This window comes from Solanum verrucosum, unplaced genomic scaffold, assembly GCF_900185275.1.
Source record: "Solanum verrucosum unplaced genomic scaffold, falcon-dt-bn FXZP01000278.1, whole genome shotgun sequence".
Taxonomy (NCBI): Eukaryota; Viridiplantae; Streptophyta; class Magnoliopsida; order Solanales; family Solanaceae; genus Solanum; species Solanum verrucosum.
The window spans coordinates 2,125,978-2,140,327 of NW_026020332.1; the positions used below are offsets into that span (position 1 = coordinate 2,125,978).

Sequence of the window (14,350 nt, forward strand, 5' to 3'; positions counted from 1 at the left end):
TAAGTTTTACAAATTTTCAAAATTCCTCATTTTCGCACATCAAATTAGTGTATCTCGCGCATCAAATTAATGTATTCGCGCTTATATTATTGTATCTCGCGCATCAGATTAGTGTATCATGTATAAAATGTACATCAGATTAGTGTATCATGTATAAAATGTAATGTATCTTACTTAACGATTAATGTATCTCACGCATCTGATTAATGTATCAGCGCTTATATTATTGTATCCGTTTGAGGGATTTCTGTAATTATAAACTTTTAAGGGATAGATTGTAATTTTGCCTTAAAAGTATGTGATTTCTGTAATTTGTCCAAAATAATATGGTTGTATCGTCATGTAGCATATCAAAACTTTGCTTCTTCTGAAGTGAAAACTATCAAAACTTTTGTTGAAATAAAAGAAGCAAACACTAGGCAAGAGGCAGCAGGCCTGTTATAGCATAAATTTGTTCTTTTTAATATTATTTCACTAATCATATATATTTGATGCTTATATAATTTATGATGAGGTAGCATTAATATAATTTTTTATACTATTTCACTCATAAAACCTATTTCAAATTTCATAAAAAATTGAATTTTTAATTGCATTTTAATTTTTAGGAATTTAAGCTTCAAACTTCATGGTCCTATTTTAAAATTGTTTCGTATTTTAACTATTGGTATTTTTATCTAGATATTATTTTCACTTAAAATAGTTATAATATTTCTTAATTATTTGTTCACTCCCAAAAAAGAGTGATCGACTTTGGTTGATTTTGGGCATGATTTTAAATCATATCGAAATGAGATTGTTTTGAAGTTGAAATTTTATTTGAACATGTATTTTGAAAATTTTAAGTTATATCTCTTTTATAAACATGAAAAATCTTTTAGTGAAAACTATCAAAACTTTCATACGTTCTTACTCTTACAAAATGAACAAATCATGATTCATAAGCATGTGTATCAAGATATTCTTATACACTGTATTAATAAATCACATTGTTTGCAACAAATTTTAAACATATGGAAATTAAATAAACCACAAAAATAAAATCTGAAGAAACATAATTTTATTCATCAAGATAGCGCGTACAATTTTGTTCCTCCCTTGATTTTCCTCTCCTAAAATTTATCCATGATTCGAGGGCCGTTAGTGGCGTATTTCTCGAACTAGGATGATTTAAATTTGACATCTATATGAATATTCCATGTCTTTTGTGCAATATATCGATGTCTTGATCTCTTTATGAAATTTTTGAGATGCCTTTTAAGAGAATTTAAACCCTTTATATAGGCATAAACTAGGGTTTAAGGTTGAGTAGCCTCCAAGAATCCTAATTTGAGTTGAACACAATTAGAAGAGTCCCAACTCGAATCGAACACATCTTGTAGAGTCCCACAAAATTTCAATGTCTACAAATGCCCCCTGCTTCAAGGCTTGTCGAAGTGTAGACTTGATGAAACTCAAAGACGGGGTTTGGAATATTCATTCTTCCACCTTTGCAGCTTCAGATTTTCAGATTTGATTTAAGAGAGAACAGATGAAGGGCAGATTTGGTCCCACTGGGCGTATTTTAAAGTGACAGAAAATAAATTGCAATCACAATAAAATAAGAAGAAACATAACTTTATTGATAAAAATTGTGGATACAATTATGTTCCTCCCTTGATTCTACTCTCCTAAGACTTATCCATGATTCGAGGGCCGTTAGTGACGTATTTCCTGAACCGGGATGATTTAGATTTGACCTCTATATGAGTATTCCATGACTTTTGTGGAATATTCGAGATATTAATCTTTAAAAATATCCAAGAGTTTATGGGATATTTTGAGATGCCTTTAAGGGAATTTAGTACCTTTTATATAGACATAAACTAGGGTTTAGGGTTTAGTAGCCTCCAAGAATTATAATTGAAACTGAACACATCTTTTAGAGTCCCAATTCGAATTGAACACGTCTTGTACAGTCCGCAAAATTTCAATGTCTACAAATGCTCCCTGCTTCAAGGCTTGTCGGAGTGTAGACTCGATGAAACTCAAAGACGAGACTTGAAGTACTCATTCTTCCACATTTGCAGTTTCAGATTTGATTTAAGAGAGAAGAGATGAATGGCAGATTTGGTCCCACTGGGCGTGCCAATTTGTTTGCAACAAATTTTAAAGTGACAGAAAATGAATTGCAATCACAATAAAATAAGAAGAAACATAACTTTATTGATAAATATGCGGGTACAATTCTGTTCCTCCCTTGATTCTACTCTCTTGAGATTTATTCATGATTCGAGGTTCGTTAGTGGCGTATTTCTCGAACTAAGATGATTTAGATTTGACCTCTATATGAATATTCCATAACTTTTGTGGAATATTCGAGATCTTGATCTTTAAAAATACCCAAGAGTTTATGAGATATTTTGAGATTTTGATCTCTTTATGAAAATTTTGAGATGTGTTTTAAGAGAATTCAATACCCTTTATATAGGCATAGTTTAAGGTTGAGTAGCCTCCAAGAATCCTAATTTGAGTTGAACACAATTAGTAGAGCCCCAACTCGAATTGAACACATCTTGTAGAGTTCCACAAAATTTCAATGTCTACACACATATCTCTATTTTTTTCTATTAACAGTTTTTTACGATTACATGTTATCACAAACTTTTAAAATACACACAATTTTACATAAATCCACTGATCCAGTAAATCAACAATAACGTTATTTATTGAAAAAATCGATATTTTGATTAGTAGTACAATTTGTAAAAAGGGGTTAAAAGTAAGTGGATTACGATTCATATTCTTTTTGTGCTAAACCAACAAAATTGGGATAGAATATAAAAATGTAAATTGCTCAAAGTAAAAGGGAATACGAGAGAGGAGAAGGTCGAAAGCCTTTCTCCATTGAAGTTTTTTGGGATAAGGGTCTTGAAAAATATCCCAACTTTGGTTGGATTTGCTGTTGCGATACTAAATTTTCATAACGACCTATTACCTCTTTAGACTATTTAATACCGTATTTTTTACCCCCTGAACTATTTAATAGTGTATTTTAAATGTATATGTGTGCCTACGTGGACACATTACTATTTATAATTTTGCATTATTTTTTATGTCCACGTGGACAAATATATATGTTTAAAATACGGTATTAAATAGTCTAGGGAGGTAATATGTCCTCATGAAAGTTCAGTATCGCAACAACAAATCCGACCAAATTTAGGGTATTTTTCAAACCCTTATCCCAAGTTTTTTTAGAGAGAGTTTTTGATGCATTTTCTTTTTTGGAAAAATTACCTAACTACACATCCCTTTGTACCCTATTTTCCATTATTCCCTACCATTTAAAAAAAAGGGAAGTTATATGAAATAACAAATTATTAATTCAAATTAAATGTTATAGCCATAGTTTATTTTAATTGTAATTCGTAGAAAACATCCTTTTTTTTTGCCGTCTGATTCGATATATAATTGCCATCCTCTTATAATTATATAAATACAGATCTTATTATAGAAATTACGATGTATAAGTGAATTTATACAAAACTGAATAATTTGTATAAAATTAGATGTTTGTAGGGAATTATACAAATCAAAAGCTCAATAGCAAACATAAAGTTTGTCATAGAGCGCAATTATGCAAACTATAGCTATAACATATAAAGATAATTTTTATGTTTGCCATATGTGAAAGTTGTTCTTTAAAAAATTACAAAAATCCCTTTTTTTTCTCAAATTCTCTCATTTCCAGATACATAACTTTCAATCTTCCAACTCCACTATTTTCTCCCTTTTTTCATGCCTATAATCACCGGTCACCTTCTTCACTCCTTTATTTTGAATTTTAAATATTTTATCTCTCCAGTTAATGATTTAAAGTTAATCAAGAGGTAGTTCTTCATTTATTTTTTTCTTTCTAGTTCTTTTTTTTACAAGAAAACACGAACAATAGGCTCAATTTATTGACTATGTATCATATGCTTGTTATGTATGTGCAGAACTATTTTATAACTAAATCATTGACTATCATATTCATAATTTTTTTTGTATATGATAAATAGCTACGTCAAATTATACAAGAATGATACATAAATACTAATTTATACTACATGTATTGATCTCAAACAAACAACTTATGGGCAACAATTACATGTTTAATGTATCCCGTAACAATACAATACTTATCAATTTAAACGAGATACATAAATAGTGTATCATGCACTAATTTTTAGATATGATACGTAAATTCGAATTTATACTAAATGTATCAATTACATAGCAACTACCACACGATAATGTAATGATCTCAAATCTAACATCTTATGGGCAACAATTACTTATTTAATGTATCTAGTATAAATACAATACTTATCAATTTAAACGAGATACATAAATAGTAATGTATCATGCACTAATTTTTTAGATATGATACGTAAATTCGAATTTATACTAAATGTATCAATTACATAGCAACTACCACACGGCAATGTATCAATCTCAAATCTAACATCTTATGGACAACAGTTATTTATTTAATGTATCTAGTATAAATACAATACTTATCAATTTAAACAAGATACATAACTAGTAAAATGCTAAGTAACAAAGATATTCATGATGTATCTTCTCAAAATTTTCGACAAGTTTGAATCAAAATTGAAAGGATCTTCAATAAACTAGGAAAAGAATTTTGAATCTCAAAATTTTCAACAATTTTGAATCAAAATTGAAAGGATCTTCGATGAACTGGAAGAAGAAAGAATCTTAAATCTCAAATTTTTTGATAATCTTGAATCAAAATTAAAAGGATCTTCGATGAACTTAAAGATTCAAAAGGAGATCGTTTGTCCAACAACAATTCCATCATTTTTGTATCCTTCATAACTCGCATAACTCACCTTGCTTACCCAAAAATTCAACAAAAGTTTTTGAATCAAATCTGAAAGGTTTCTTCGTTGAACGGGGGAGCAATTGAAATTTTGAATTTATTCATTTTGTTAGGATTTGCCTCTGTATGATTGAGAGTAAGAAGAAACGTAAGCGTAATTTATTCCCTTTTTGGCGCAACAGAAAGATTCTTCTTGTATTAGAATTAATGTATCCGGATAGTGAATTAATGTATTCGGATGATGACTTATGTATTCGGATAAGATGTAATATACTCTTTACACTATGAGATTTATGTAAGTTATACTTTTCTTTTCTTGATAGGGTTTTTTATGGGCCAAAAAACTAATCCCACTCCCAAGTTGGAAATGACTCACACTAGTTCCCTTTTTGAAAAGAGCAGGTGTCTAGAATCGGACGTTAGGCTCAAAGCTTATTGAGGGCAATCAATATCGGACTTGAGGTTGACTGCTAATCTATTCGAGGGTCATTATGATGGATCTACATCTATAAAGTGTCCTTCAAGCTATTCAAATACAGAGCAATCTTGATTGCCTTAAGGCAATAATAGTCCAAGTCACACCAAAATTGTAACTCCAAGGAGTTCCCTAAGCCGGAGTAAAAAATGACTAGTGTTTCTTCGATTTCAACTCAACCACATGTCATAGTTTGATAGTGTTTGGATATTTTTTAATATAATCATTCTACATAGTATGCACAATCTTGTCACGCCAGAGCATGCGTCTATTTTCACAAAAAATAAATAGGAGTAGTATTTTTCTTTATAAAATATAAATTTATGAATCAAAATTTTATATTTTTTAAATATTAAAATCACAACTTCGAATTTAAAATTCTACTTTCCAAACAATTTAAAATTGAAATTCATAAACAAATGTTTATTTCAAATTTAAGCACCAAATCATAAAATTACTCCAGAGGTGAAGATTTTTTATTTTTTTTATATTACATTTTCATTTAAAAAAAATATATAACTTTGATAAACTGCATTAAAAAAACGAAAAAATATATATTTTCAGTTATACAAAAAACAAAATTATTGAGTGCATGTGAAGAGGGGGATTCCAAAGAATAACTTTTTAAGGCCCGGAACGGAATTAGATTTGTTCACGCAATATATCTTGGGCCCGGACCAGCATTACCACGAAAAAAAACCCCGGCGACATCACGGTGCTGATTCAATGGCGAATCACGCAGCTGAGGAGAAGCCTCTTAGGAAAATGGCGGAAGCCTTCAAAGACCTAGCCAACACTTTGAATTCTCAAACCCTAGATGAAGCTGCTAAGATGGAAGTAGCTCCTTTCTCTCACGCTTGCACTTTGGTCTCTCCTCTATTCCGTTGCCTCGGTATCGCCTTCAAGTTTGCCGAGCTAGATTACGTTGCTAAGGTTATCATCCCCGATTCACAGTCCAATTCGCTTTTTGATTGAGGATTTTATTTTGTTCTAATAAATGAATTTTGAGTTGTGATCACATTGATTATGCATGAATTGTATGGAAGCTGGTAAATATTACTACTATTATTTTCTATTTTTCGAAGATTAAAGTAGAGAGCTTTTAATGTACATTTTGTGTTGTTTTTCAATGTTTATATTTGTTTTTTTTATCGAATCAAGTTATGTGCGAGTTCAATGACAAATTGATCAAATTGATTATTTAAAGTGTAGTGGGGCAGATATTATCTCAAGGACTATGAATTGTGGTGATCATATAAATATATTAATTTGATCACTTGCCTCATATGCCTTTTGTGGGGAATCTAGGCTATATTTTGGGTATTCATACAGTAGTGTATTGATCCTCTACTTGCAATGTTTTTTCCGACTGTGGATTTAGCTTACAGCAAAAATCTTGGCCCTTTGGGTTCCACTGATAGTAGGTTTTCCTTTGATCATGCATGCCTTTGGTAACATATATTGCATAGGACTATATGTGTTTAGGTATAGTCAATTTTTAATAAAAAATATGGTTGATTGAGTAACTAGACAATTGGTAATACCGCAGGTGGGTGATCTAGCAGAGGCATCAAAGTCTATCACAACGTTGCACACTATGATGGATCAAGATATTCAAGCAAACTGTGTGAGGAAGGCAGGTAGTCATACAAGGAACTTGTTAAGAGTTAAGCGTGGGCTGGATATGGTTAAGGTTTTGTTCGAGGAGATTATAGCCGCAGAGTATGCTTTTTATCTGGTCCCTCTATTATTAACATTTCTGTTTTACTATTTTGAAATGTAGAACTCTGAGATCATTTAGATGCACGACTTTATCTTTACCAGTATTTAAAAGTGAAAAAGTTTTCAACAGTGTGCTGGATGCCTTACCAACTTACATGATGTCTGTTTTCCCAGCACCAGCTGGTGTAATTGACAGAATAGAGGTACTCAGAAGAACTTTCTTTTGGCAAGGAAATGAAGATAAAAGGAAGTATCATCTTGTCAAATGGGAAGAAATGAACATAAGCAAGAAGATAGGGGGTGTGGGCATCAGAAACATGAAGTTTCAGAACCATAGCCTTATGATGAAGTGGTTATGGAAGTTTGCATATGCTGAGAACTCATTGTGGAAGGAAGTGATTGCTGCAAAATGTGGAATGAGGGATAAGTGGATGACAACAAAGGTGACCCCTCCCTATGGGTCTAGTGTATGGAGATCTATCAGTGATCTATGGGATTTGGTGCTAGAAAGATCATATTGTAAGGTGGGAAATGGCAGAAAGGTGGCGTTCTGAATGGACAAATGGTGTGGTCAGGTCCCATTAAGCCAAAGGTTTCCTGACCTCTACGACCTATGTCAAATGCAACAAGCAACTGTAGCCGAATTATGGAATGATCAGGGGTGGAATTTGCACCTCAGGAGGAATTTAAATGATTGGGAGATGTGCAGAATAACTGAGTTTTTGGTTACCTTAGCACAATTTAGTAACCTGTCTCAGGAAGAGGACTCATTGGTATGGAATGTGGGGAGCAAAGGGTGTTTCACAGTAAATTCAACATATGAAGATCTCAACACAGTTGACATTGAGGAAGTAGAATGGCCTTGGAAGATGATATGGAAAACCAAGATACCCTATAAAGTAAATTGTTTTACTTGGCTGTTAGCTAAGGAGACAGTTTTGACACATGAGAACCTGAACAAAAGAGGCGTTCACTAGGGATGGCAATTGGGGGAGGGCGGGGCAGGGCATAGTCTTAATAGGGCGGGCCAGGGGAAGCTTTAAACGGGGCGGGGTAGGGCAGGGAGGGGCAAATTATTATTTTAGAAAAATATTAATGGGTTAGGGCAGGGCGGGGCAAGGTCTAAAATAGAGGATGAGATAGCTAGAGGAGAAGAATCAGTGAAGAAAGCTGAAAAAACCTCAACGATTTAGGGACTTTCGGGCTGAAAAAACCTCAACAATTCTGCAGCTTAAAGTACTAGTTGGAATATTTTTTCCATTTCTTGGTTTCATTATATAGTCACTGTCACTTGAAATTATTAGAGTAATATTTTTGGAATTTTGTTATTTTGTAAGGTAGTGATTAATTAATAGTAGTAATTTAAGGTGTGATTTGTTATTTTTCTACATTCCAATTGTGATAGAATAATAAGTGTGCTACATGCAAAAAAAAAATACCAAAAAATTTCAAGTTTACTCCTTCCAATTCCTACCAGCACTTACCAATATTTAAATTTCTCAAATTTGTGAAGGTTGATACACCTAAAAAATCATGTAACTTGATGGGTTTGAGGTCTTGCACTGTTATTGTAATGGGGCAGTGCAGGGCAGGGCTTAGTGGGGCAGGTTAATTTAAAAAAAAAATGTTAAACGGGGTAGGGTAGGGCAGGCCAAAATATTAATAGGTCAAGGCTTACCCCGCCCCGCCCTAACCTGCCCTAACCCGCCCTATTGCCACCCCTAGCGTTCACCTGTGTTTCAGGTGCTTTTTGTGTGAAGAGCAAGGAGAGACAGTCAACCATCTCTTCTTACACTGCAAGTGGACAACCCAGCTGTGGCAAATGTTCACCAATATGAGAGAGATTAAATGGGTGAAACCAGGAAGGATCAAAGAGGTTTTGAAGTGCTGGAATAGAGATGGAAATGCAGGAAGAAAGGAGGAGAGATGGAAGATTGTCCCATCATGTATATGGTGGACAGTACGGCTAGAGAGGAACTAGAGATGTCATGAAGGAAAGCAGAGCAACATACAATGATTTAAGCTTAACTGTTTAGCTCTGTATTATTTTTGGTGTAAACAAGTAGTCTTAGATAGCTCAGAAGTAATCAACACAACTATAGATTGGCTGTAACTTGGTAGGTATAGGATCCTATGTAACTACAACACTTTTGGAGGGGAACTACACTTTTGAGGTAGTATACTTGTGGATAAATATAGACTAACTGTTACATTTCTAAAAAAAAAAAAAAAGCGAAAAAGTAAAAAAACTCCATGGGGATTGAGGTGAAAAGCGGCGAAAAGCGAGACGTGAACCATACGTTTCTTTGAAGTGAAGCGTACAAGTTATAGTAAGTTTAAAATGATAAAGTGAGATAAACATGTATGAGTTTAGTCTTAAATAATCACATACGATTAAAATAACTAATTTTTGCATCCAATTTACAATAATGCTAATATAGATCAAACTCTTCAAAAGAGAGATTCACATAATCAACTGCTCCTCCTTAGGATCGTGTTGCACATCATTGTTTGAAGCTCGATAGTCCCTCTTGCATTGCTTCATGGCTTTAAGCTATTGGTTTTACTAACACTGACCCTAACACTCATGTAATGGATTTGATCATTCAGTTGCAAGTTCCTCCAACTTCAGTGTTTCTATCTTTTTGTCGACATCACTGCTTGATGTTGTAAGCTTTATACTCTACTTCAGGCTTACAGTCTCATGGAAGTCTAAGCTAACCAGCATTTCATCAAAGAGTACTAATAGCATGAAAGCTCTAGTCTCAGATCTGTTGTAACAGAGTGAAGAAAAAGCTATAACTTTTGATGTTCTTTTTTCTCTTGTTGATAAGGAGCTATAACTTTTGATGTTTATGTCATGAAAAGAAAGAAGGACCCACAAATGAGTAGATTGGAAATAATATTTCATTGTGAGAAACTCCAGAACTTTCAATGTTCGCTAATTCAATAAAGAATTAACATTTTTGGTTGTTTCATTTATTTCCCAAGTAGTGTAGACCTATAAACATAAGCTTTGAAACCAGGAGTACAAAAAAGCAAAAGAACAAGAGATTGTGGTGTCATATATAAGATTATTTCTTTTTCTCCGTTGCCTAAACTATAAAAAAAGGAAAATAATATTATTAGTAACAAAGAAAAAGATATGCCATAGCAATGGGGTTTTCCAACATCACTAACATATTCCTTGACAGAGTTGTTGGGTAAAGAGGGAGGAACAAAGGGTTTGACAAGCTTCTCGCTGGCGAGCTGTCGGAGTTAACCCAAAGGTAGTCTTAGAAGCCCACATTAGAAAGGAAAGCGGAAGGTCCTAAACTACGAGAGTAAGACTTGAAACCAACATGTGCAATGCCTTTTTGGGTTTAGCAATGAGTGTATGTGTTACTGGGCTGTTACTGTATGGCTTCCTGGAAGTTGGCTTTCTTTTCTATAACTACATAAAAGTAAGCTTTGGCCCATTGGATGATGAGTTGGAAGGAGTGAAATCAGAAGATATTTTGTCCTATATGTGTCTACACGAGAAAACTTTTTTTTTTTTTTGATGAAGTAAGTAGATTCATTTAAAGGCATCAAGAAGATGCAAGATTTACAAGGATAGATCAGTTAATCTCACAAGAAAAGGATGTGTAGCCTCTTTCTAAACTATAGAGCTAACAAAATCCAAGAAGAGTTTTAAATTATTTACAGGGTCAATTTGGACCAACTAAAAAGGCTAACTAGACATCTGCCTTGCAAAAGATTTCTAGAAGTTGAAATTCCATCAAAACATCTTGTGTTCCTCTCTGTCCATAAACACCAACAGATAGCACCAAGGATCGTCATCGACATACTCTTGATGGCTTTGTCAACTTCCTGTGAACTCCAACTTTCAAGAGCATCCCTAATAGAGAAAGGCATTACCCAGGAAAGACCAAAAAAACAACAAAACATATTCCAGAGGTCTGAGGCAGCTGGGTAGTGCAGTAGCAAGTGGTTGACACTTTCTACGAGAAAACATTATATGTTTGGCCCCTAAGATATTGAGTTCAAAAGAAAAGTTTGGGTATTACAACATACAAAATACAAAATCAAGTGCCTTGTTTATGTCCAGATGAGTGGTACCTCTATTGCATATTGAGGATGGAAATTGGAGAGTCGACACATCTGGTTATGTGTTCCACAAGAGTTTAGGCATGCTCCAATTCATGTTCATGTGCATTTCCTTATATGATTTTTTTGGGTGTCCAAGACCAAAATGTGACAGATTCTGTATTCCATGCTGTACAAAATATCTTAATTCTCCAAGTAATGCTAATGCTTAAAGTATGATATCTCTCTCTACTTGAAATTGTTTGGTCATGTAATGTTATGTTCAATGAACATAATGGGTAAAGTCGTTTTAGTTATTAATAGAGGTCTTAATAGAAAACAAGGGAACATTTGATTGGATCGTGGAAGCTGTAAGGTATATTACATTTGACAGCTTGTATACATCAGGGTGCCAGAGGGCGAGGGGTCATCTACTTTGGTGCTACGGTGTACATGGAAAATTGGTTGTTTGACCAGTTTGCTAGCTTGTTGGTGTAATGGTTCTAGAAGCATGAGGGCCTTTGAAGATCACGGTGGAAATAGTAGGCCAGAGGAACTTATCAATACCTAGTTTTCCTGCCAAAGAAGCAATAATATGTATTTTTCTTCTCTGAAGAGAGGACTGAGTAGAGTAGGAGTGAAATTCATGCTAGCACTTTGAAACATGACTACTCCCCAAAATAATCCTATTTGCAGCTTTTATGATCTATGAAGGACAGTGCCAGAGCAGTTCATGTGTGTCTCACCTTTCTTTGTGTGAGAAGTGACAGTTTTTTTTGCTTAAGGTGATGGATCTTCACATGAATCTACTTTGTGGTTGAGGAATCGTTATCATAGGTTGATGTTTGTATAATTGCAGATACTAAATTTTAAATTTTATCCCGCTCGTTGATTTTAAGGTGCGTGGAAGTTGCATAATCTTATGGAGTTCTATTATAATCTGCAATCAATTGTTGTTTGACACGGTGGTGATATTCACATGAACCTGTCCTTCTGGTGGCTGAATTGGCAATAGATGGACATGACTCAAACACTTCGCTTGTTTGTTAATTCTTTTTAGGTGTGCGGAAGTAGGAAAATATCGTGAAATGTTGTTGTAGTACTATGAGATTTGTAGTATTTGTATGTTATCAGTTACTTTTTTTTTTTGGATCAAGTGTTTGTTATCAGTTACTAACTAGTCTTATCAGACCTCTTCTAGCGGATATGTTTGTTTTTAGTTTTAATATCCATATTTGATGTTCAAATTTGGTTGCTGTCTTTGGCAGGGGGAATTCCTTGAAGGATCCAGCATCAAAAGCATATACACAAGTGTTTGCTCCATACCATGGATGGGCCATCAGGAAAGCTGTGTCTGCAGGAATGTATGCCCTTCCCACCCGGCAACAGCTGATGATCAAACTTAATGAAGATGGTGAGTGTGCAGTTCAGCTTCTTTCCTATACTTCTGACTCAACTAAGTACTCACCTAGTAACTTTTTGAGTCTAATGCATTGTTCTGATACATTATTTTTTCTTTCTGAAGTGAACTTGGTTTGGCTTTATCCAATCTGTTGAGTAATTTGTTTAAATTCTTAATGTCACAATATGTTTTGGGCTAAAAATGAATTATGGACTGAAATTCTAGGACATTGTAATCCTGATTGTAGTAACTTCCTCCTATATACTATGACACGAAACTCAATATCAGTTTTTTAGTTTGCCTCACTTATCACACACTTGGGAAGGACTTCATGACACAACTCCGAAATTTTTTATCTTGCTTGTTTCGTTACTTCCTTATTTGGTTTTAGCTTCCAAATTGTTGGGTAGGGGGGGGGGGGGGGGGGGTCAGAAATGATTTTGCACTTTCTTTTGTCGAGGGAATAAATTGTGTTTAATTGTGATTTACTTATATGCTGACAAGCTCTTCTTAATAGTTGTTCATCTCATTCTATGTCAGCCTAGATGATAGTTGCCTTTTTATTGGCCAGAGTATCCAATGTCTGAGGCATTTTCATAGTTCATGACCCATCCTTGTCCGAGGCTCTGATCATATCAAATGCCTTGTAGTCTATGTGCTAAGATCTGGGATACTAGATCCGCCCACCTGTTCCAGTTTTTTTTTTTTTTTTTTTTCATTTTCCTGATGAGTTTGTTGTTTCTCTCTGTTAATTTCAGAAGACTCCGCAAGAACGCAGATGCAAAATTATGTCGCCTCGTGTGAGACTGTCATTACGTACATTGACAAACTCTTCACCTCAAGAGATTTGGGTATTGATTGGTGACCATGAAGAACTGGATGACAGAACGCCCATTCATTTATGTGATTCACCCCTAATCACTATTTATTATATGTATAATCATTTGACGCAGTGGTCCAAATATTTGATTGTAACTAATTTATCTTTACTAGCAGGGAAATGAAAAAATGCCCTAGAACAGAAAAGTATCTATCTGCACTTGGGGCGAGGTTGAGCTCATTATTTTAAAAAAAGAAAATACCACTTCAGTTTGACTTAAGTGTTTAATGTACTGAGTATAGAAAGTGACAAAATTACTTACCCATACTCTTTGCCATGTAATAAGGCCAGGTTCTCAAGTTCATCTCCATCTGAGCTTGAGGTTATGTTTAAACTTATATGTTGGTGTTTTCCCTACTTAGTTGTTCTGGCAGGTGTTTTGAAGAAAGTTTTGAATCCTAAAAGAATAATGTATAATAATATTTGATTGTTAGTTGGAGAAAATATTGTATAAAACTAAAGTCCAGGTGGTTATAAGAAAATGACTTTGATATAACACAAGTAAGGAAAGTCATTTTCCTTATTGAAAAATACTTTAAATACTTAAATTGATTTTATTGATAAATAATTATTTCTTTCAATAAAGCTACTCAAAGTAAATTAAACTTATTACTAGTTATTGTTACCGCTTCTCTTTATATGACAATCAATCATTTTAATGACATTTTCCACTTAAAAGATCAATGAAGTGAATTGAGAATTGTGAGATATTAGATTCAAAATTCATCAATCATGGTCCATGAGGTCTTACACTCAAATTTCTACAAAGACAAAAACACTCAAGGAAACTAACTATATACCAGAGTTATAAATAAAATAATAGTTCAATAACATTTTCTTCAATCAAATTGTGTAAAGTCTAAATTAAAAATATTGGAAGTATTAAATAATTTGAAAACAATAAAGTAACACACTAAATAATTGTTTTTTTCT

General features: G+C 33.7%; 1 protein-coding gene across 2 annotated transcripts; it reads left to right on the forward strand.

Moving 5' to 3' along the window:
* Nucleotides 1-5,989: 5,989 nt before the first annotated feature.
* Nucleotides 5,990-13,642, forward strand: LOC125836603 (accelerated cell death 11). 2 transcript variants are annotated; one of them, XM_049515794.1, is made up of 4 exons: nt 5,990-6,278; nt 6,895-7,067; nt 12,404-12,549; nt 13,296-13,642. In XM_049515794.1, exons 1-4 carry the CDS (start codon nt 6,072-6,074, stop codon nt 13,400-13,402), a joined length of 633 nt encoding a protein of 210 aa, XP_049371751.1. In that variant the 5' UTR covers nt 5,990-6,071; the 3' UTR covers nt 13,403-13,642. The 2 variants fall into 2 exon arrangements, with proteins under 2 accessions (XP_049371751.1, XP_049371752.1); XM_049515795.1 differs by having other exon boundaries at nt 5,992-6,278; nt 13,299-13,642.
* The last annotated feature ends 708 nt before the right edge of the window (nt 13,643-14,350 follow it).

Coding starts and splice junctions, on each gene's coding strand:
- LOC125836603 (XM_049515794.1), top strand. CDS start 6,072: ATGGCGAATCACGCAGCTGAGGAGAAGCCTCTTAGGAAAATGGCGGAA. Junction 7,068..12,403: donor GAGGAGATTATAGCCGCAGA/GTATGCTTTTTA, acceptor TGTCTTTGGCAG/GGGGAATTCCTTGAAGGATC. Junction 12,550..13,295: donor GATCAAACTTAATGAAGATG/GTGAGTGTGCAG, acceptor TGTTAATTTCAG/AAGACTCCGCAAGAACGCAG.